The sequence below is a fragment of the Chiloscyllium plagiosum genome, unplaced genomic scaffold, assembly GCF_037043375.1.
Source record: "Chiloscyllium plagiosum isolate Xiang-an unplaced genomic scaffold, Cpla_swu_hap1 HiC_scaffold_2, whole genome shotgun sequence".
In the NCBI taxonomy this organism is placed as follows: Eukaryota; Metazoa; Chordata; class Chondrichthyes; order Orectolobiformes; family Hemiscylliidae; genus Chiloscyllium; species Chiloscyllium plagiosum.
This window is the reverse complement of record NW_028270140.1, coordinates 60449767-60474383: the sequence shown is the minus strand read 5'-3', so window position 1 is coordinate 60474383 and position 24617 is coordinate 60449767. Positions and strand designations below refer to the sequence as shown.

The 24617-nt window shown below is 40.0% G+C and overlaps 1 protein-coding gene across 2 annotated transcripts in view; it reads left to right on the top strand.

Annotated features, from left to right (window-relative positions):
• syk (spleen tyrosine kinase) overlaps positions 1 to 24617 on the top strand; it is a 199035-nt gene that overhangs the window by 134061 nt on the left and 40357 nt on the right. For both annotated transcript variants that reach the window (XM_087997072.1, XM_043714053.2), the window contains exons 6-7: positions 562 to 611; positions 8301 to 8369. In XM_087997072.1, coding sequence (XP_087853198.1) covers positions 562 to 611; positions 8301 to 8369 — 119 coding nt within the window. The remainder of the gene's footprint in view (positions 1 to 561; positions 612 to 8300; positions 8370 to 24617) is intronic.

The following is a 24617-nucleotide window of genomic DNA, read 5'->3' as shown; positions in this document are numbered from 1 at the left end:
TTAACTTAGAACTATATTATAATTTCTTCATGATCACTGAGTCAAACTCATAAAACACCCTACTTACAGAACTGCAGGTGTTCGTACTTCACACGGATTGCAGTTGTTCAAGTGGCAGCACTTTCTTAAGGGAATTAGAGATGCATAACAAATGGTCGCCTAGCCAGCAATAATTTACATCCTGTAATTTTCTTTTAAAGATCTCAGTCCTGGAATACTGAGGGTCTCTTTCAACTGCCCTCGTTCCTTGTGAATTTTGTAAAAGGCTATCAAATTGGCAAAACTGTTAACTCCTCTGACATTTGGAACTTATGCTGTAAACATTAAGCCTGTCGTTTACAAGTTTGCATCATATTTGCTGAAAATAACATGCCTACAAGGAGATGCTGTAAATGTAACCTATTTTAAGAATCATGTGCATCATTTCAATTAAAGCAATATTGCACTCTGTCTGAAAAGTTTGTTTATCCACAACCTTGATTTAAGGAGTACTGAAATGACTTGATGTTTATGGCTTGCAATTATATCTTACAGATATTCTTACTGTGTTTTTTTTTCTAGATTCCTTTGGGTTAACGCAAGCACCACCAATTCCAAGTCATCATCCTCAGGTAAGAATGTTTTTAATAACAATGTGATAAAGAAATGAACAGTGTCCAGATTCTTTAAAATAACTTAATGCTCATTGACTTAGCCAAATTCATCTATGGTAAATCATTCATTATGGTATAATGTTGTCTTACTAATTTGAATAACTGGAAATAAAATTACAAGAAAATAATACATAGTATTAATAGTGGTACTTATATGTGTAAAATTAAATTTTCATTTAGTGTTATTTAATATGTTTTTCAAATCTCTTGCACATATTATTTATATTCTGCTTTTCCTGACTCCATTTTAGGGTACTGAGGGTCCTATGTCCACTAAATTCTTTTAACCTTATTCAAAGGAAACATTCCTTTTTTTTGGACTCTTCCAATAAATATGCAAATTAAATGAGAAATTTGCTGCATGGCAAGCTGCAAGGATGAACCAAATTGTGAAAGTGCTGGGCTGTCAAATGTCTATAATTCCATAATACTTTATTTTTCCTAAACTGTTAAGCCAAGCCTCCTGCTGGTTTCACAGAATATGTTTCAGTTTGGGATTTCTTACCCCAGTTGCACATAACAAATCCTTCAGTGTGGTCACCTCCCGCCAAAGCAAATACTCTATTGAAGCTTAGTGTAAGTAACAGTATTTTATTGCAACAAGAACAACATGCAATGCAGGAAAATGCTTATTGAAGTAACTTGGTTGCATGAATCTGATAGCCTAGACAGTTTTTATTTAGATGCTACAGTAAACTCAATGAAGATCTTAGCTTGAAATGTCAAATCTCCTGCTCCTAGGATGCTGCCTGACCCAACTGTGCTTTTCCAGCACCACACTTTTTGACTCTGATCTCCAGCATCTGCAGTCCTCACTTTCTCCTAAACTCTTGGTCTTTGACTATTTATACAATAGAAAATACTAATATAATATTAATGAGTGTTGACTTCCAAGACACTGCTTTCTTTTTAATTAGATTAGATTAGATTACATTACAGTGTGGAAACAGGCCCTTCGGCCCAACAAGTCCACACCGGCCCGCCGAAGCGCAACCCACCCATACCCCTACATTTACATTTACCCCTTACCTAATACTACAGGCAATTTAGCATGGCCAATTCACCTGACCTGCACATCTTTGTGACTGTGGGAGGAAACCGGAGCACCCGGAGGAAACCCACGCAGACACGGGGAGAACGTGCAAACTCCACACAGTCAGTCGCCTGAGGCGGGAATTGAACCCGGGTCACTGGCGCTGTGAGGCAGCAGTGCTAACCACTGTGCCACCGTGCCGCCCACAAATTAATTCATTGGATGCTGGAATCACTAGCTAGTACCCAGGGGGCAATTAAAAGTCACCAGCATTGCTGTTGGTCTGGAGTCACATATAGGCCAGACCACGTAAGGATGCTAGATTTCCTCCCTTAAAGGACATTAGTAAACCAGATAGTTTTTCTTACAATCAACAGCTGTTTAATGGTCATCGTTAGACTCTTAAGTCCAGATTTTTAAAATTGAATTCAAGTCTGTCATGAACATTACCTGTGTCTCTGGAGTAATAATTTACCATAGTACCACTAGATCACCATCCTTGAACCAAAGCAGAGCACCAGTGGAACACAGATTTTATGATCTGTGACAAGGTGACAAGATATTGGTGTGTTCCTGTGTGTTCTGATTTTTCAAGCAGACCTTATTCTAGTGCCAGAATCCCTGACTATGACAGATACATACAGTTATGAACTTGTACTGTGTGCTCCATTGCTGGAGCATCTCTTAACTACCCCAGATGATCACTAGCAATAAACTAACTGAAGGGCTTAAATAATGGCATTAAACACAAAAGGAAATGTGTTTATCTATCACATGAATCACAGATTTACAGGGAATATTTTGAGAGCTTATACATTTAATGCAGCAAATCACTCAACAGAAACATTGGGCTGGATTATATGCTCCATGCTGGTGGGTTTGAAGGTGGGAAGCACCTAAAATCCAGAAGGTATCATTCACATGCATTTGAATAGGCTCAGATGGAGCTGTTGAAATGACCTGCCTAACCGTAGGACTATTTAGGTAGTCAATCAATCCCATTGCTGCCAGTTTTATGTCACAATGAGAAGATGCTAGTCAGAAAGTCTGTGAGCTTTAGTTTTAGGAGGTCCTTCCTTGACAGACACTTGGTTTGTTTTAAAGCACCATCCCCAAGATCATCTATTCACTTTAACCATCTCAGGGCTTCTTGTAGCCAATGTAATAACCCTCTCAACTCCCTCATCAAGATCTGCCAGCTCAATACTGGTGAGACTCTAGATTTAATTGTTAATCCAGACTCCTCAGCATACTGGACTGCCTGCCATCATACCACTCCTAATGGAACTGTAGAAATGCTGGCTATCAGATTGGCCAGCTTTTCTTAAAGGCAGGACTTCCTACCAAGTGTTATGGATCAGTCCCAACCACTCAAAACATTTTGAAGGAGATAGCCCACACTGTAACTTTGCTATTTGTTTCAGGTAAGTATACAGTGGATATTCCTGGAGTGAATTAGCTGGTCTGACTGCCAAGTTTTAAACAAACAGAATTTATTTACAAGATTACGGAATGAAACACAAAGAACAGAAAATAAAATACCAGATAACCTATCCAATCCAAAAATCTAACAGACTAGCCCGACCTAATGATGCTGTTCCATAAATACTTGCAACAATCCCCATAAACACCCCCTTGGCACAAAAGGTAAAATCAAACAAAGGTTTACAGGTTTTAAGTCAGAGAGAGAGAGAGAGAGAAAGAGAGAGGGAGAGAGAGTGTGTACTAGGCTGAACTTGCTTCCAACAGCCTTTCTTCACACCCTGCTGCTGAACTAACTCTAATCTAAACAAAGGCTAGCTACACAGCTAGCTGGCCACTCCCATTTGATTATTCTTTCTTTTAAGACATGAAAGCCTTATGCCATTGGCATTATCTGTTAGAGGTAAACAAAAAAAGCCCCAGTAAACCTTTCAAACCCAGCCTAGTTGGAGCCTGGTAAAAACAATGACTGCAGATGCTGGAAACCAGATTCTGGATCAGTTGTGCTGGAAGAGCACAGCAATTCAGGCAGCATCCGAGGACAGGCAAAATCGACGTTTCGGGCAAAAGCCCTTCATCAGGAAACTAGTTGGAGCCTGGCCAATTACACCCCCCCACCCCAACCAAAAAAAACACAAGGGCACAGTAACTTTGAGAAAAGGTCCAGCTTTGTGACACAAGAGAGGAGTGGAAGTCTCACCTCCAAACAGTGACACTGCCTCCTAGTTAAATAGCTGTGGGATAGCAGTTGGGTTCTTTTCCATCTTTTTGTCTACTTTGCTTTCTTTATTTTAATTTTTGTGCACCAACATAATGTTTATGATAGTTCATAATGAATAATCACATTGATCAAGGGAAAACCAACATATAAATCAGCACATCTGGGATTCCCCATTGAAAATTTCTTTTTAATTCATTTGTGGGATGTCAGTAGCAAGGGCACATAATGTGCTGGTACATAAGGTACAGGGTTTTGATGCCTGCCTTCAAGAACAACTCAGAAGCAACATTATTGAGTGAGCATTTGCAGACCTGAAACTGCTAGATGGGATTTGCAGCAGGATGGGAAGAAAACTAACACAACAGAAAAATGTATTTGCCCCTGTCCACTTGGGCCGAGGAATCTAGCCATGACCAGACAGTTGGATGTGATGATCAAACACTTCCCATTGTTCATTTGTTGTGCTTAATTTTATACTTTACAAAGAACTTTATATGAAAAGTCCTGACATCCAACAACCAAATGACATAAAGAAACCTGCAGAAAATCTGGGGCCTATGTGAACTGCAGTCTACAACACAGAAAAAGGCTGTTTGCCCCATCACATCTGCATCAGCCTAAAACAACTATCCACTATTCTAATCCTATTTTCTAGCACTTGGCCTGAAGTTTTTTTTTATGCCTTGGTATTGCAAAATGCACATCTAAATACTTCTAAAATGTTATAAGTATTTCTCCCACAATCACTCTCACAGGCAGTGAGCTCCAAATTCCCATTAATCTCTGGTATCTCCTGAACAAGTCAAATTGAGGAATCAGGAATAAATGGGGGGCGGGGTTGGTAAAGTTATGAATTCATGAGTCAAAAAATATGAAAGGAACAATCTTTTTGAAAATCTTTAAAAATAAATTACAGCAAGAATTAAAAGCTGAAAGAATAACACACCCGAAAATAATTTTGCATTTTAGAGAGATTGTTTGGTAAAAATTAAAACTTACAAGCCATTTTAAAGTGGTATTTCGGTTAAATTGGACAATCCCAACTATACTTGTTGACATTAATCTGTATCCTTGTGATAAATATAGCAACCTCACACCCTTCCATATATTTGGATGTTAAGTCCGACATTAGGACACCTTTTTCAACAAACTTTTGCAAGTGTATCACATCTGAGTTGCAGCTTCCTGTTTTCTGCAAACATACACAGACATACAAACTTATACAATAAATAGTGGTTACCAGTGTTGGTCACACATTATTTTTACAGCAATTACAATGCAGGCAGCTTACCAACTGTGTGCTGTCTCCCCTTTTGAAAGGTGTCTGTGTGTAGCCAGCACTAATAATTGAAATTTGATTGGGCAGTGAAAGCAGAATGCTCTGGAGGTCAATGCCAGGGTGAATCTACATCCACAACTTCACAGAGTAGTCAAGGTCAGTGAATTCTTCAAATGACATATCGACCAACTGCAACTCGAGCCTTAGAAACTGTGCAGTGGACCAAACCACAATCATTCTCAGCAATCTCTCTCAATTATGATTCATATTTCATGAACTTATATGGGGATTTTCATGGGGCAGCTTACAGAAGAATTTTGGTTTTCCAAGATAGCACAGTTCCAGTTGGCATTGTATGCAAATTACTGTACATACGTGAATATCTGCACCAAGTGTTGCTGAGCCTGATTTAACCTGTGGCTTGAACACTGGACACTATTTTGGACTCTAAGAGAACTGGTAGTGGCTTAACAGTAGGTGCAAGTGAGTCCAATTTCTTGCCTTTATTTTGCCAATGAGCATAGCTCATTTTCTTTAACCTATTGTCTTTGCTTAAGTCCCTAAAGGCTAAGACCTAGTTCCACCACAATTGCTTTAATGCTGAAAGACCTTCTTTGTGCAAGGATAATCCTAACTTCACATCATATTCCATTTGAAGTTTAATTTACAGCAATGAATTTTTGTCATCATGTCACTAGTCTTGAAGATAATCAATAACTGATCTTCCGCAGCCCTCTGGGATAGAATTCCAAAGATTTACCAAAGAGAATGAAGAAATTCCTTCTCATTATATAGCCTACTTCTTATCCTGAGATTATGTTTCCAAGTTTTAGACTCCCCAAATAGGGCAGATAAAATTAAAGCACTTGGGATTGAGAGGAGCATTGGTGTGGATGGAGAATTGATTAACAGGCAAAAAGCAGAGATTAGGAATAAGTGCAACATTCTAAGGATAGCAGGTTGTTATTGGTGCTCTAGACACTAGTAATTAATTTATTAAGTGTATTTTAATAACTATACAGCCTGTCGTGCTCTGCAAGAGTTTTGTAAGCTTTAATGAGTTCACCTCTCATTCTTTGAAACTCTTGGGAATATAGAATCTACCTCCTCAATCTCTCCTCATCAGACAATCCTGCCATCCCAGAAATAAATCTGGTGAACCTCTATGGCAAATATAGCCCTCCTTACATAAAGGGTCCAAGCTACATACAATGCTCCAGGTGAGATTTCACCAAGGTTGTACACAACTAAAATCAGACATTTTTACTCCTGGTCTCAATTCCCCTTGTGGTGAAGCACAATGTACCATTTGCTTTCCTAATTTCATGTTGCATCCATTCACTAACTTTTACTGACTCATGAACAAGGCCACCTAGGTTTTCTTGGGCATCAATGCGTCCTAAACTCTCACCATTTATGAAATATTCAGCCCTTTTTAGATTAGATTAGATTAGATTCCCTAAGTGTGGAAACAAGCCCTTCGGCCCAACAAGTTCACACTGACCCTTCGAAGAGTAACCTACCCAGACCCATTTCCCTCTGACTAATGCACCTAACACTATGGGTAATTTAGCATGGCCAATACACCTGAACTGCACATCTTTGGAGTGTGGGAGGAAACCGGAGCATCCGGAGGGAACCCACGCAGACACGGGGAGAATGTGCAAACTCCACACAGACAGTCGTCCAAGGCTGGAATTGAACCTGGGTCCCTGGTGCTGTGAGGCAGCAGTGCTAACCACTGAGCCACCATGCCGCCCCCCCAAAATTTTTTTCGACCAAAGTGAATAACTTTACAATTATTTACATTATGTTCCATCTGACATGTTCTAATCCATTCAATGAGGCTGTCATGTCTTTCAAAGTGTCCCTGTATCTTCCTTGCAAGGTGCTTTCCTGCCCATTTTGATATTATTAGCAAATTTGGAAATAATACAATTGTTCCCCACGTTCAAATCATTTATATTGATTGTGAACTGATCTCTGCAGAGGTGCCTATAGGACTAATAATATTCTGCCATCCTTAGAATGTTTCATTTATTCCTGATCTCTGCTTTCTGTCAGTTAACTAATTCTCCATCCATACTAGTATACTCCCTTCAATCCCATGTATTTTAATTTTATTTATGTACTTCCTATATAGGACTTCATCGTAAGAATTCTGAAAGTCCTAATACATCTCATCCACTAGCTCTCCTTCATTAAAGATGCAAGCATTATTATGTTAAGTGCACTATATAAATGTAGATTGTTGGTGTTGTGCTACAACTGTGGACTTTTTGGATTTGCAGGCATGTACTTGGATGACAATTTCAATTATGTTTTTCATAATAATTCTTCCCCTCTGCTCCAAATCAGCATTTTTCTGACTATTCATTGTATGTCATCTATTTTACTCTTAACTTATATGGTAAAGAATGATTTCCCTTTTTTTCTGTGAGATGATTTTATGATTTCTATTTGATTTTCATAGAATTCAACCATTAACTTCAATATTTTCTATGATACATCTAAAAACATTCTTTATCATTTTCCTCAACATGCAGTTAAATTGCTGTGTTGTTGAGAGATAAAAACAAGAAGTGAAAGAAATAAAATGAGCACACCATTGTTCTTAAATGAAAATAGTTATGTTCAGAAACAGCACTATGATTTTGCTATTCCGGATACATCATGGAACACTAAAACTTGATGCATTGGTTGACCATAGGTTATCCATAGAGGCCAGTTCATTTGCTCACAGGTTCTATATTGCCTATTCATTACATCCTTGTCAAGGGAACAGACTGCTGTCAACCATGTTCTTCAGTGTTTCCAATCTAAAAATAGTCAGGGGACAAAATTCACTCCTGGAATTTCCTTGCATCACTAACCAGATTGGATTTCTTTCCTGTATGATATGTTACTATGGTATGACTCTAATTTTACTATTAATTTTGCTTCCATTTAGAGAATTATGGTAGATAAAGTTTTTGGAATGGTCAACAGTTGCAATATTGGTCTGAAATCTAATGGAAATTACATTCAAGTCTTTCTTTGAAAAATCTATCACATAGTTAAGAAAAAAAAGAAAACTTAACTATAATACTTTGAATAAAATTAAATTTTCCTCTTTGAAATTGTGGTTTTCAGCAAGAGTGCAAAGGTGGAATATTCTCAAGAATCAAATCCTCATCATTTCCAAAGTCTGGTTCCAAAAAGGTGTTGACTCATTTTAACTGTCACAATTTTCAAAAGGTTTGCTAGGCTGTTGAACCCTAACATATTTTTGCATGATCTCAACTAATGTTTGGTTTTATTACTAATAAATCCTCTGAGGTTTCTCTCTGTCTGCACTCACGACTAACCATGAAGAATATGCAGAAATTAAAACATGCAAACACATTGCCGTAAGCTATGATTTAATAAAGCTTAATCATGTAGCCTTGATTATTTGCTCTTACACGGACTTATCTTGTGCTCATGTGTTTTAGAAATGATTCAAGTGCCTAGGAATTTAATTACTGGTAGCTTGCTGCACTGCTTTGAATATTACTAGACCGTTCATATATGGAAATGGCAAACTCCAGGATACAATAGAAACAAGCAATATTGCGGAGCAACAAATGCCATTTAGGTTTCTATTTTCAGACAGTGTTCCTGTAATAAGAGTCTGGATTTTATTATAGACTAAGAAAGGTATAAAATTCAATGTAGATAGTTGTCAATAATTTGCTAAAATGCTCTTGTATGCAGACTTTATTTGTATTGCAAGAGATAATTTATTGAGATAAGAAACATTGCAACTGGAGCATTGCTGTGTACCTCCTGTTATTATTCAGTCATGCAGCATATGAGCTTTCAATGTGACCCTGACTCATGCATGCAAATATGCCCATCTCAAGGCTCAGACATAGAGGAGTCAAATCATAAAATCAACATTGAAATTAGAAAATGTTGAAAACATTTTGGTTTCTGTCTCCTCAGAAACTGAAATAATGTTTCAGGTCAGATGGTACCTGGCTGCTATGTCCAGTATTTTATCTTTATTTCTGATCTTCAGTGATTTTGAACTGTAAAGTTTAAATCAGAGCAAGCTTATGGAACATTAGATTGAAATAAAATGTTAATTGTGGAGGCTAAAACATTTTCACAATAATAAGTTTAGTCATTTAATTAAGGAGAAATTTTAAACAAATACTTCCCATCAGATGGCTTTAACAGAACAAAACATTAAACTTCACGCAGAAAACAGTTCTTAAGAAATTGAATTGCTTCAAAACTGAGTATCAAATCAGAAATAGAACAAGTTAATATACTTGCATATGGAGTATAACTGACGAGACTATAAATTGAGAGCAAATAGAAGACACAAACACTTTTGATTTTATAAAAGCTTTTGACTTCATCTGAAGAACAAATATAGTTGTTGAATGACCATAATTTAATAGAATCATTAAATTTCCAGGAGAATCCATATGAAATTATTGATAATCTCTATAGATTCGTTGAAACCCGAGAAGATGGAGCCTTGCAATCTGAATTCATATGGGACAATACTGTCATCAAAATATTTGATCAGTCATTACCAGATCTTAAATAGTCCAAGGAGGATGTAACTTGGGAAACAGCTGTCCAAATCTTCTTGAAAGCAGAGTCCAGGAAAAATCACGGAGATCCTGAGAGGAGACATAACTTTATCACAGATGAATAACCGAACCTATTTGCTTCATACGGTAGAAACACACTAAATAAGCATCGCAAAAAGCTAAACATTAGATATGAAGAATCAACGTCACTACTACAGAAGAAAAAATCTTTCAAGGCAAAGACAGTCTCCAGTCATAACATAAGTATGTAACATCTGTGGAAAGAACTAATGGAAGTACCATACATAAATGCCTCTTTCAATGCTGTATTACCCTATGACTCCATAAAGAACTTTACATAGTGAATCATCCATCTCCATTAGAAGGGATATCAGCATTTGAAGATATACCTCCATTTGAGAATTACTTGAGGAATTCCTAGGAGAAATCCATCATAACTGGTTATGACTGAAATTGTTTATGAACAACTTACGCAATTTATTCTTTATACAAGGGCAAATGTCCACTGTGTGTCATGACTGCAAAAATCACCCCAAGATCCAGAGGTGTCTGGTGCATATGGAACTCCCAAAATTAGTGATGTTACGAGTAACACTACAGAATAAATGTCAACTAGTAGGAATGAATATATAATTCAGAATCTGCAAACTTCACTTTTGAGCAAGAAAGTGTGTTGTGCTCTCAATCTTTCTCAAAAGCTCAAACTACATCAGCAAAGAAGTAAGTATGTCTTTAAGATAGATAACCCTAAATTCTTCACAAGATTAGGCAAACTCAATACTGAACATAACATTATATTAAGGAATGGCTGAATCATATTTCTACGCCGAAGGAAAATTCCACATACCTCAAGTTCTGAAGCAATTTCAGGAAATAAGGTATAATTTCCAGGGTGATTAAAACCCAAAGGGTCAACCAAACAGAATTTTTTTATCAAACTTGTCAATAGTGGATTCTGGCAGGTCCCATAAGATGACCAAACAAGGCTGCTGGCTACTTATATCATTCCATTTGAGAGACATTGTTTCAACAGTTTTGAGGTTGGCCAGGGCCAGAAATCTTTCAATTTACAATATATTGCAAGGTTTAAAAGGGAATGACATTCTGATATACGAGGAGATGATCACAAAACATGATCTCTGAGCTTATTTACATAAGAAGCATGAATTCTCCAAAGAATCCATTTAGTTCTTGGGGAATATGGCATTATTGGGGAAGATGGCATAAAGCTGCTTCTTGGGACACATCGCAGAAATACAGAATTATTAAGGTGCAGAAGGAGGCCTGCAACGGTATTATTATATAATCCATTCTATAATCTAGTATCAATCTCATTCATTTCCCCCATTTCCCTGCACCCATTACTATCTAAAAAAAATCCAGTGCCTTCTTAAATGCCTCAATTTAAACTGCCGCCCCTATATTTCCATACTGTGTATTCAATAACTTAACAACTTGGTGTGCAAAAACATTTTTCTCACATTACCTTGCTTCATTTGTACATCACTTTAAATTATGCCCTCTTTTTCTTGTTTCTTTTACAAGCAAAAACCATTTCACCCTATCTTCTGTGTCCAGGCTGCTCACAATTTTTAAAACTTTAATCAAATTTTCTCTCTGCCTTTTCTTCAGGGAGAACAGACCCAACTTTTTCAAATTTGCTCATATCTGAATTTTCTCGTACTTGGAGCTACTCTAGTAAATTACTTCTACACTCTGTCCAATGCATTTTCATCTTTTCTATAATGTGGCACCTCCACCTTTACACAATTATTGATACAAATGGTATAATGCTGGGCTTTGATTTGTCATAAATGGAAAACAAACATTCTCACCATCATATAAATGCTTTAGGGATTTAACCAAATGCTTCTGGTCTGGAACTTCTGACAAAATGCCTTATAAATTATTTTCCTTCTTTCTGAGGAGCAGCCACTTTATATATCAAACGTCAGCTAAGAAACCTGCAGACCTGGCTAAATTGAAAATAAAATAAAACTCTTTAATTTCCAGGCTATGTGTTTCCCCGAATCAAAAAATAATGACCTTCCAAACTAAAGCCTAATGCACAATTGTTTGCCTTATTCACTCTTTAAATTCTCCCAATCTTAACAAAAACCCATTATTCTCCAGGAAGTCCCTTTCTCACACTGTTTTAGAAAAAATTACCATGGCTACAGAAATGCATAAAAGTTCATCATTAAACCCCTCCCGGCATGAGGAAAACCCAATATGACTAGTTTAAATTCAAAAATCCAAAGTCAAAATAAATTATATCAAAATATATATAGAAATTATGCAACTCAAATCACAGCATGGTGAATTGTAATACCATATAATACCATAAGACGTAGGAGTAAAAGTATGCAATTCAGCTCATCAAGCACGCTCTGACATTCATGAGATCATGGCTAATCTGATAGTTCTCACTCCACTTTTCTGTCTCTTACAAAGGGAAATAAACTCTCAATGTCAACCTTTTCAGTCTCCTAAGAATCCTCTATTTTTCAATAAGCTTGTCTCCTCATCTTCTAAATTCCAATGGCTACAAGCCTAATGTTCATAACCTCTCTTCTTAAGTATTAATTGAGCAAACCTTCTCGGGAAAAAAGCCTGAAAGGACTGCAGGTGCTGAAAATCAGAAACAAAAACAAGAAACAGAAATTGCTGGAAAAACTCTGCAGGTCTGGCAGCATTTGTGGAGAGAAATCAGAGTTAACATTTTGGGTCCAGTGAGCCTTCTTCAGAACTGATGGTAGCTAGACAAAGGTTGATATTTATACAGGAGATGGAGTTGAGGAAGGGGGAGAGCAAATAATAAGTGGAGATAGAGCCCAAAGAAAGAGGGAAAAATAGTTGGGCAAACAAAGGAGAAGTTAAAGGGGAATGACCGGCTGCTAATAGGGGGTATTAATCACTGGACAAAGAACAAAGATAATTACAGCACAGGAGTAGGCCCTTCAGGTCACCAAGCCTGTGCTGATCCAGATCCTCTATCTAAACCTGTCACCTATTTTCTAAGGATCTGTATCCCTCTGCTCCCTGCCCATTCATGTATCTGTCTAGATACATTTTAAATGACGCTATCATGCCCACCTGTACCACCTTCACTGGCAATGCATTCCAGGTACCCACCAACCTCAGCATAAAGAACTTTCCATGCATACCTCCCTTAAACTTTTCCCCTTCACCTTAAACTCATGACCCTTAGTAATTGAGTCCCCCACCCTGGGAAAAAGCTTTGTGCTATTTACCCTGTCTATACCTCTCAAAATTTTGTAGACCTCAATCAGGTCCCCCCAATCTACTCAACCTTTCTTCATAGCTACCACCCTCCATACCAGGCAATATCCTGGCTAACCTCTTCTTCACCCACTCCAGAGCATTCACATCCTTTTGGTAATGTGGCGACCAGAACTGTACACAGTATTCCAAATGTGACCCAGCCAAAATCCTATACAACTGTAACATGACATCCCAAATCTTGTACTCAATGCCGATGAGGGAAAGCATGTCATATGCCTTCTTGATCACTCTATCGAAATGCATTTCAATCTTCAGGGTACAGTGGACCTGAACACCCAGATATCTCTATACATCAGTTTTCCGCAGGGCTTTTCCATTCACATTAAATTTTGCTCTTGAATTGGATCTTCCAAAATGCATCACATCACATTTCCAGGATTGAACTCCATCTGCCATTTCTCCACCCAACTCTCCAATCTATCTATACTCTGCTGCGTTCTCTGACAGTCTCCTTCACTTTCTGCTAGTCCCCCAACCTTAGTGTCATCTATAAACTTGCCAATCAGACCACCTATTCTTTCCTCCAGATCATTTTTGTCTATCACAAACAACAGTGGTCCCAACACAGATCCCTGTTGAACACCACTGGTCACAATTCTCCATTTTGAGAAATTCCCTTCTACCAATGCTCTCAGCCTCCTGCTGCACAGCCAGTTCTCTATACATCTAGCTAGTACACCCTGGACCCCATGGGACTTGACTTTCTCCATCAGCCCCTTACCATGGAGAACCTTATCAAACGCCTTATTGTATATGACATATGTATATGACATCGACAGCCCTTACCTCACCAATCACCTTTGTCACTTCCTCAAAGAATTATATTAAGTTGGTAAGACATGATCTCCCTACACAAAACCATGTTGCCTGGTTAGCTGATAAGCCCATTTTCTTCCAAATGTAAATAGATCCTATCCCTCAGTATCTTCTCTAGCAGCTTCCCGATCACTGATGTCAGGATCACTGGTCCATAATTACTTGAATTATCCCTGCTACCCTTCTTAAACAAGGGGACAACATTAGGAATTCTCCAGTCCTCTGGGACCTCACCCATATTCAAGGATGCTGCAAAGATATCTGTTAAGGCCCCAACTATTTCCTCTCTCACTGCTGTCAGTAATCTGGGATAGATCCCATCAGGATCTGGACACTTGTCTATCTTAATGCCTTTTAGAATACCCAACACTTCCTCCCTCCTTGTGCCAACTTGACCTACAGTAATCAAACTAATCCCTAACCTCAATATCCATCATAGCCCTCTACTCGGTGAATACCGATGCAAAGTACTCATTAAGAATTTCACCCATTTCCTCTGACTCCATGCATAACTTTCCTCGTTTGCCCTTGAGTGGGCCAACCCTTTCTCTAGATGCCTTCTTGCTCCATATATACGAATAAAAAAGCTTTGGGATTTTCCTTAACCCTGTTTGCTAAAGATATTTCATGGTCCCTTTTAGTCTTCTTAATTCCTTGTTTCCCCTGGTGAGCCATCTGCCCCAACCGTATCCAAAACGGTATACCTGTTTTGGAGGGAGATGACCACAGGGGACACCTGCACTGCCTTCCCCCTCTTTCTCTGCCTTTTGGTCACCCATTTCCTTTCTCCCTCAGCAATCCCAATCTGCGGTGTGATCAATTCCATTCCTGAAGAAGAGCTCTTGCCTGAAACGTCGATTCTCCTGCTACTCAGATGCTGCCTGACCTGCTGTGACTTTCCAGCACCACACTCTCGACAATTCACTAAACATGCTATCCATGATCCACAGCTCCAGAGCTGTCATGCAGTCTAACAAGAGCTGCAGCTGGACACACTTCTTGCAGGTGAAGGGGTCAGGGACATCAGCTGCTTCTCTGAGCTCCCATACGGAGCAAGACGAGCATAACACAGGTCTGAGATCTCCTGCCATTTTTATTCTTAAGCTTAACTTCATCGAACTATAACATCAAATAATAGATAAGTGAGAAAAGAAAAAAAGAACATTTTTTACCAAGCACATGATAAAAAAGAAATAGAAAAACTTAACCTTATCAACACACCACAGAGTCTTTTGTTTTGGTTAGAGGAAGAAGACACGTGGGAAACACTGCACATGCAGTGTCTTGGGTTCAGCTGCTGAACCCAATATATCAGTTCACTCACCTTGCCAGAGCGCAATTCGATCATTCCCACTCAGCTCTGCTGCCGGAAATTTACCGTCCCGACAGCTCCCTGGTCCTCGCGCTCTCTGCTCCAGCTGCTGCTAAAAATGGGATTGGTTATGAATGATAGCAGTTTATGTGATGAGAGGACCTGATGTGTAGGTTTGGGGCAAGGACATGGCGTCAAGTCCTAAAATTGTTGAACTTAATATTAAGGCCAGAAGGCTGCAGAATTCCCAAGCAGAAAATGAGATGCTGTTCACCCAGCTTGCACTGAGCTTTGCTGGAACACTGCAGCAAACCTGAGACAGAGATGTTGGGCAGGGAACATGGTGGTGTGTTGAAGTGCAGACAACTAAAGCTCAACGTCTTATCAGTGGACAGAATGTAGGTATTCTGCAAAGCAGTCATCCAATCTGCACTTTGTTTCCTCAATGTAGAGTAGACTACATTGTGAGCAGCGAATACAATAAGCTAGGTTGTGTGAAGTGCAGGTGCACTGCTTCACCTGGAAGATGTGCTTTGGCCTTGAATGGTGAAGAGACGGTTGAAGTGGGCAGCATTTATTGCCTATCCCTAATTGCCCTTGAGAAGGTGGTGGTGAGCTGCCTTCTTGAACCGTTGCAGTCTACCTGCTATGGGTGGATCCACAATGCCATTAGGGAGGGAATTCTGGGATTTTAATGCAGTGACAGTGAAGGAATGGTGATATATTTCCACGTTAAGATGGTGACTGGCTTGGGTGGAACTTGAAGAGTGAACATATATCTGCTGCCCTTGTCCTTCTAGATGGAAGTGGTCATGGTTTGGAAGGTGCTGTGTGAAGATCTTTGGTGAATTTCTGCAGGCATTTTGTAGCACTGCTGCTAGTGTCTGGGGGTGGTATCATGGTGGAAGTGGCAAATATGGCGGCTAATGACCCTATGGATGTGGATGCTAGTGAGATGGTAGGTGAGGAAAAAGGGGACCCTATCTCTGATGTGGGAGGAAAGAGAGGAGGTGAGGCCCAAAGTGTGGGAAATAGTTTGGATTTGGCTGAGGGCCCTGTCAACTACAGTGTTGGGGAATCATTGATTCAGGAAGAAGGTGGACATTACCTTCTCTGGATTTAGTATTCAGCTCCTGTATTCTTCCTGCCAGAGTGTACAATCTCACGTTGTCTCATGTTGTATTCTATCTGCTAAGGTTTGCCACTCACCTAATCTGTCTCTATTCCTCAGCAAATTCCATGTGCCATCCTCACCACTTGCCTTTCCACTTATTTGGTATCATTTGCAAACTTGTTGAGTATATTCACTTCCTTCATCCATGTCATTAATATATTTTGTAAATAACTGTGATCCCTGTGGAACTCCACTAGTTACACGTTTCTACTTTGAAAAGGCATCCTCCCCGCCCTTATCACTTTATCGCAACTTTCTGTCTCCTATCAGTTAATTAATCATCTATCTATGTGAATGTACTTACTTCCCTTAGCATGGGCTTTTATCGTACTAAGTAACTTTAAGATGCTGGACCTTTATTAAATGCCTTTTGTAAATCCAAATGTCTAGTAGTGCCCCTTTATCTACACCGCTTTTACCTCAAAGAATTCCAACAAATTTGTCAGACAGAATTTCTCATTCATGATGCCATGCTGACTCTGCTTGATTTCGTTATCTATTTCTAAATACTCTGCTATTACTCTTATAATAGACTCCACAAAGATAGATGTTATGTTAACTAGTTTATAGTTGCCTGTTTTTGTCTCCATCCCTTTTCAAATACATTGGCAGCTTTCCAATCCTCTGATATTTTTCCAGAAATTAAGGATTCTTGGAAAATTACTACCAATGCATCAATGGGCAATTGGCAAAATCTTTACCTCACTATGACAATGACTGAAAGCTTGAAACAACTACTCAAAAAAACATGATGACGGTGTTATCATTCACATCAGGAAGTTGCCTTCCAAAAGATCAAGAATGTTCAGACATGCACAGATGTCCAGAAAGTTCTCATAAAGTGAGCACCATAAATGTTTGGTCTCTCTATTATTTGATAAAGAACTGGTATAAATACCTTCAAGGACGTAGAGGTTTTGTTTCCATGAGATTTGCCTACAAAACAAATTGGTGCAGGGGAAGCAGCAAAAAACAACAGCTGTCTTCTTCTGAATTACTGTTGACAACCTTGCAACATCTAATTTGGAATTCACTGGTGAACATGAATCATTTCCTAACCCATTAGTACTTGATGACATACTGATCATTCCAGCTTCACTCAGAGATGACATCCTAGACAAATTACACCAGCAATGTTTGGGCAATATCGAGTGCAAAGCTAGGGCTCAGGCATCAACTTGGTGGCCAGAGATCTCATGAGATTGAGGATCTCATAACTGACTGTAAAGAGTGTGGAATTTACAGGCTCAAATGCAGAGAGCCATTGATTCCCATTCAACCAAATTATGGAAATAGGTTTTAATGGTCTTACCTTATTGTTCTCAACTTTTCATTATTGATTGAAGGAAAACAAAGCCACATGGACAAATTTGCCAGGGTTTTACATGAAATTGATTGTTATTGGAGTGGGTGTGTTCTAGACCCCAGGTCCTACAAAGTAGGGCCTCCTTCCCTCTCTCCTCCTCTAACCCAAATTAAGAGTCCACAGACTTGCCCCAAAAAGAAGGTCCAAGGAAGTTCCTGTGGATTGAAGAGTAAGGTTTTAGTTCAGGAGTCTTTGACAAGGAGGTTGAGTGAAGTGATTACGCCACAGTTGAAGAGGGTGAAGACATGACTGCCAAGCTGGTTCAGTGTGCTACATGCTTGATGTGGGAGGTCAACGACTCTGGTGTGTCTGGCTCGTACATGTGTGGAAAGTGTGTGCACGTTCAGCTAATGACAGAGCATATTGCAGCACTGATGAAAGAACTCGAGGACCTTAGGCTCATCCGAGAGAACAAGATCTTTCTGGACAAGACCTTCAGCGAGGTTATTACACCAACCATACCAGAAGAGAGCATAAGAGAGCAGATGATGAGGAAGGCAGAGAGGAGACAGGTGCAAGAGATCCCGGGGGAAGTACCTGTCAGAAACAAGTTGAATCTTTTGGAAACAGTAGAGACAGATGACACTGCCAGTCCATGAGGCGGCCAGGTCTGTCAATCAAAAGTTGGCGCAGAGGCAGAGCGGAAGAGTCGGACATCACACAGAACTGTGGTAATAGGGGACTCCATAGTGAGAGGAACTGACCTGGGTTTTTGTGGCAGAGATGGGACTTAAGGATGGTGTGTTGCCTTCCTGGTGCCAGGGTTAAAGATATCACAGAGTGCAGAAAATCCTCAAGGACGAAGGTGAAGAGCCAGAGGTGGTGGTACATGTCGGCACAAATGATGTTGGGAAGAAGAGGAGGAACATACTACAGTGGGACTTCGGAGAAATAGGAAGAAGGCTGAAAAGCAGGACGTCCAGGGTGGTTATCTCCGGTTTGCTTCCAGTTCCTCGGGCTGGTGAGGCCAGAAACAGGGAGATAATGGTCTTGAACGTGTAGCTGGGGAACTGGTGCGGAAAGCAAGGATTTAAATTCTTGGATCACTGGGGTATGTTTTGTGGTAAACATAAATTATACAAGAGGGACGGTTTGCACCTTAATAGGTTAGGGACCAGCATTCTGGCAGGCAGGTTTGCTACTGCAACACAGCTACGTTTAAACTAAGTAGCGGGGGGGGGGGGGGGGGGGTGGAGGGGACAAACTGGATGTTAAAGAAGGAAATTGAAGGGAAAGTTAGAACAAGAGAAGTCAAGAAAGACAAAAGTATCAATGAGGCAGAAAACTCAGAAAGGGATCATGTTGTAAGGTTGAGTGAAATAGGAGTTCTTGGGAAGGGTGAGGGCAGTAAAAATTAAAAATACTATACATGAATGCACGATGTATTAGAATTAAGATGGATGAGCTTGAGGCTCTTTTGGAAATTGGCAGATACGATATTGTGGGGATAACTGAGACGTGGCTTCACGTGGACAGGGCCTGGGAAATGAATATTCAAGGCTACACGTGCTATCGTAAGGAAAGACTGACGGGCAGAGGGGGTGGGGTGGCCATGTTGGTAAGGGATGATATTCAGTCCCTTGCGCTGGGGGACCTAGAGTCAGGGGATGTAGAGTCAGTGTGGATAGAGCTGAGAAATACTAAGGGTAAAAAGACCCTCTTGGGAGTCATCTACAGGCCCCCAAACAGTAGTCTGGATGTCGGATGTAAGTTGAATCAGGAGCTGAAATTGACCTGTCGCAAAGGTGTTACTACAGTTGTTATGGGGGATTTTAACATGCAGGTAGACTGGGAGAATCAGGATGGTATTGGACCTCAAGAAAGAGATTTTGTGGAATGCCTCAGAGATGGATTCTTAGAACAACTGGTGCTGGAGCCGACCAGGGAGAAGGCAATTCTGGATCTGATATTGTGCAACGAACCAGAATTGGTCAGGGACCTCGAAGTGAAGGAGCCATTGGGAAGTAGTGACCATAATACAATAAGCTTCAATCTGCAATTTGAGAGGGAGAGGGTACAATCGGAAGTGACAATATTTCTGTTGAATAGAGGGAACTATGGAGCTATGAGGGAGGAGCTGGCTAAAGTTCAATGGTGCAATACCTTAGATGGGATGACAGTGGAGGAACAATGGCGGATATTTCTGTGTATAATGCAGAAGTTGCAGGATCAGTTCATTCCAAAAAGGAAGAAAGATCCTAGGAGGAGGCATGGGTGGCCGTGGCTGACGAGGGAAGTTAAGAAACATATAAAATTAAAAGAGAAAAAGTATAACATAGCAAAGATAAGTGGGAAAACAGAAGACTGGGAAGTTTTTAAAGAACAACAGAGGATTACTAAGAAGGAAATACGCAGAGGAAAAATGAGGTACGAAGGTAAATTGGCCAATAATATAAAGGAGGATAGTAAAAGCTTTTTTAGGTATGTGAAAGGCAAAAAAATGGTTAAGACTAAAATTGGGCCCTTGAAGACAGAAACAGGGGAATATATTACGGGGAACAAAAAAATGGCAGAAGAATTGAATTGGAACTTCAGATCTGCGTTCACTCGGGAAGACACAAGCAAATCTCCCTGAGGTAACAGTGACTGAAGGACCTGCACTTAAGGGAATTTATATTTGCCAGGAATTTGTGTTAGAGAGACTGTTAGGTCTGAAGGTTGATAAGTCCCTGGGGCCTGATGGTCTACATCCCAGGGTACTGAAGGAGGTGGCTTGAGAAATCGTGGCTGCGTTGGTGATTATTTTCCAGAGTTCGATAGATTTCGGATCAGTTCCTGCAGATTAGAGGGTGGCTAATGTTATACCACTTTTTAAGAAAGGTGGGAGAGAGAAAACAGGAAATTATAGACCAGTTAGTCTGACCTCAGTGGTGGGAACAATGCTGGAATCTATTATAAAGGATGAAATTACGACACATCTGGATAGTAGTAACAGGATAGGTCAGAGTCAGCATGGATTTATGAAGGGGAAATCGTGCTTGACTAATCTTCTGGAATTTTTTGAGGATGTAACTCTGAAGATGGACAAGGGAGATCCAGTAGATGGACTTTCAGAAAGCTTTTGATAAAGTCCCACATAGGAAGTTCGTGAGCAAAATTAGGGCACATGGTATTGGATTGAAAGTTAGTTGGCTGATAGGAAACAAAGAGTAGTGCTAAATGGCTCCATTTCGGAATGACAGGCAGGGATCAGTACTAGGATCGCACTTTTTACAATATATGTTAATGATATAGAAGATGGTATTAGCAATAACATTAGCAAATTTGCTGATGATACAAAGCTGGGTGGCAGGGTGAAATGTGAGGAGGATGTTAGGAGATTAAAGGATGACCTGGACAAGTTAGGTGAGTGGTCAGATGCATGGCAGATGCAGTTTAATGTGGATAAATGTATGGTTATCCACTTTGATGGCAAGGACAGGAAGGCAGACTACTACCTCAATGGAATCAATTTAGGTAAAGGGGCAGTACAGAGAGATCTGGGTGTTCTTATACACCAGTCAATGAAGGTACAACAGGTAGTGAAGAAGGCTAATAGCATGCTGGCCTTCATAACAAGAAAGATTGAGGATAGAAGCAAAGAGGTGCTTCTGCAGCTGTACAGGGCCCTGGTGAGACCACACCTGGAGTACTGTGTGCAGTTCTGGTCTCCAAATTTGAGGAAAGACATTCTGGCTATTGAGGGAGTGCAGCATAGGTTCACGAGGTCAATTCCTGGAATGGTGGGACTACCTTACGCTGAAAGACTGGAGCGACTGGGCTTGTATACCCTTGAGTTTAGAAGACTGAGAGGGGATCTGATTGAGACATATAAGATTATTAAAGGATTGGATATTCTGGAGGCAGGAAACATGTTTCCTCTGATGGGTGAGTGCCGAACCAGAGGACACAGCTTAAAAATACGGGGTAGACCATTTAGGACAGAAATGAGGAGAAATTTCTTCACCCAGAGAGTGGTGGCTGTGTGGAATGCTCTGCCCCAGAGGGCAGTGGAAGCCCAGTCTCTGGATTCATTTAAGAAAGAGTTGGATAGACCTCTCAAGGATAGTGGAATCAAGGGTTATGGAGATAAGGCAGGAACAGGATACTGATTAAGGATGATCAGCCATGATCATATTGAATGGTGGTGCAGGCTTGAAGGGCAGAATGGCCTATTCCTGCACCTATTGTCTATTGTCTATTGAAATATTCATTCTATGTAAGATTCCAATGTGGTCATATCTAACAGTGCACCATAATTTGTCGAAGAGTGATTCAAATACTTCTGGATTTAAACCATCTCACTGAGATAGGCTGAATATGGTATAAATGATCAGACATCTTTACATTTTATTTTTTAAAAAATGACTTTTATACAGCTTTGCTAAATACACATCCAAGAAGGATTGGAAGTTCAGCAACAATTGTATATTATCTGTACAGTGGTGGGATTGAATGGAAGAACTGCAGGAATCTTGTATCATTGTCCATTATAACTTTATTGGAACAAATGCAATGAGGAACATCAGAATGGTAATGGTTCACACACCACTCAAGATAAAAATGAGAATCAAGGTCAACAATCCTCAGGTGGCAGATTGGTCAATCTTCCAGGTCCAAATTAACATGCTCTGGAAGAATTGTGTGACTTCTGGATTGCTTGTACTTGTCAAGTCAGAGCCCTGGGGGTGTAGAGAATGGGTAGTTGTCATGTAACATCGTGTTTATACCATTGTATAATGTGTAAACTAAGAGCAAAATGTTTGAGCCTAATGTTGGAGAAGGTAGTCTGTACAAGAGGGTTAACTTTTGAGCTACAATGAAGTTCTGCTTGCTCTGTTTTATAACACAGTTATTGCATGAAGTATAGGGCAGTTCAATTTAATTCTGGCACTGTCTTCTGATGGAGAAACAAGAATCTGACCTGACTCATGTTAGTGATAGTTAATATTCCTTACAACTATTATAATTTGTACATAGATACTGACATCTATAAACCAAATCCTTTTTTGAAATTCATTTGTGGAATGTGGGCAGGATGGCTGGATCAGCATTTATTGGCCATCTCTGGTTGCACTTCAGAAGGTGGTGGTGAACTTTGGCTCATTCGGTGTACGTAGACCCACAATGTTATTCGGGTGAGAGTTCCTAGACTTTGGCTCAACAACATTGAAGGAACAGCGATATATTTACAAGTTAGGTTGGTGAGTGACTTGGACGGGAACTTGCAAGTAGTGATGTTCCCATTATCTGCTGCCCTAGTCCTTATGGATGTTAGCAGTCATTGGTTTACAAGGTGCAATTTAAGGAATCTTAGTAAATTTCTGCAGTGCGTCTTACAGATGGTATACAGTGCGAATACTGAGCATAGGCAGTACAGGGAATGAATGTTTGTGGTTATGGTGCCAATCAATGTATTGGTTTACCCTGGATGATGACAAAGTTCTTGAGTGTTGCTGGAACTATACTCATCCAGGCATTTGGAGAGGATTCCATCATACTCCTGACTTGTGCCTTGTAAATGGTGGACAGCTTTTGGGGAGCTTGGAGGTGAGTTATTCACTGTAGAATTCCGAGTCTATGACCTCATGTAGCTACAGTATTTATATGGCTAGCCCAGTTCAGTTTCTGGTCAATGGTAACCCTCAGGATATTGGTGGTGCAATATTCGATGATCATAATGACATTGAATAATAAGGGGTGGTGGTTAGATTTTATCTTGTTGAAGATGATTATTGCTTGGCTCTTGTGTGGCACAAATGTTACTTAGAACATAGAACTGTACAGCACAAAAATGAGCCCTTCTGCCAATGATGCTGTGTTGAACATGATGCCAAATTAAACCTAGTCCCTTCTGCCTGCCCATGTTCCATATCCCTCCACTCCTTGCATATTCATGTGCTTATATAAAAATCCCTTAAAAGGCCCTGTCGTATTTGCCTCCACTAGCATGCCTCACAGCGCTTTCCAAACTCTGACCGCTGTGTAAAAAAACTTATCCCTCATATCTCCTTTGAACTTTCCCCTCACATTCAGTGCATACACCTCCCCCTCCCCCTCCCCCCCCCCCACCCCTGCCCCCCAGTATTAGATGTTTCAACTCTGGGAAAAAAGATTCTGATCATCAAACCAATCTATAGATCTTCAAATTTTATAGACTTTTATCAAGTCTGAACTCAGCCTCCAACGCCCCAGGGAAAACAACCCAGGTTCTTTCGAGCCTCTCCTTAAAGCTCATATCCTCCAAAAAGGCAGCATCCTGGGTAAACTTTTTCTGCACCATCTTCATAGAGGGTAGAAACATACTGTTTCTAATTCAGGCATGCTTTACCAAATGCACATAAATCCTATCCCTAAGAATTCTTTCAAATAGCTTCCCAACTCACCAGTCAATAGTTTCTTGAATTGCCCCTACTTCCATCCTTGAACAGAGGAACAACATTAGCTACTTGCCTGTCCTCTGGGTCCGCTACAGTGCCTAGCGAGGATGCAACAATCTTGGTCAAGGTATTGCAATCTCCTCTCTTGCCTCTCTCAAAATCCTGAGGTAAATACCATCAGGCCATGGGTACTTATCTACCTTAATGCTGTTCAACACCACTTCTTTCTTGATTTCAAAATACCCTAACATATTAGCATGCTCCACAGAAATTTCACTATCCTCCAAATCCTTCTCCTGGGTGAATACTGGAACAAAGTACTCATTTAGGATCTCACCCACATTCTCTGCGTCCAAGCACAATTTCCTTCCTTTACTTTTAAGTGGGCTTATCTTCTCCCTACCTATACTTTTATTTTTTAATGAATGTATAGAATGCCTTGGGATTCTCTTTAATCCTACCTGCCAAAGTCATTTCATGGCCCCTTCTTGCTCTCCTAATTCCCTGCTTGAGTTTCCTGTCCAATT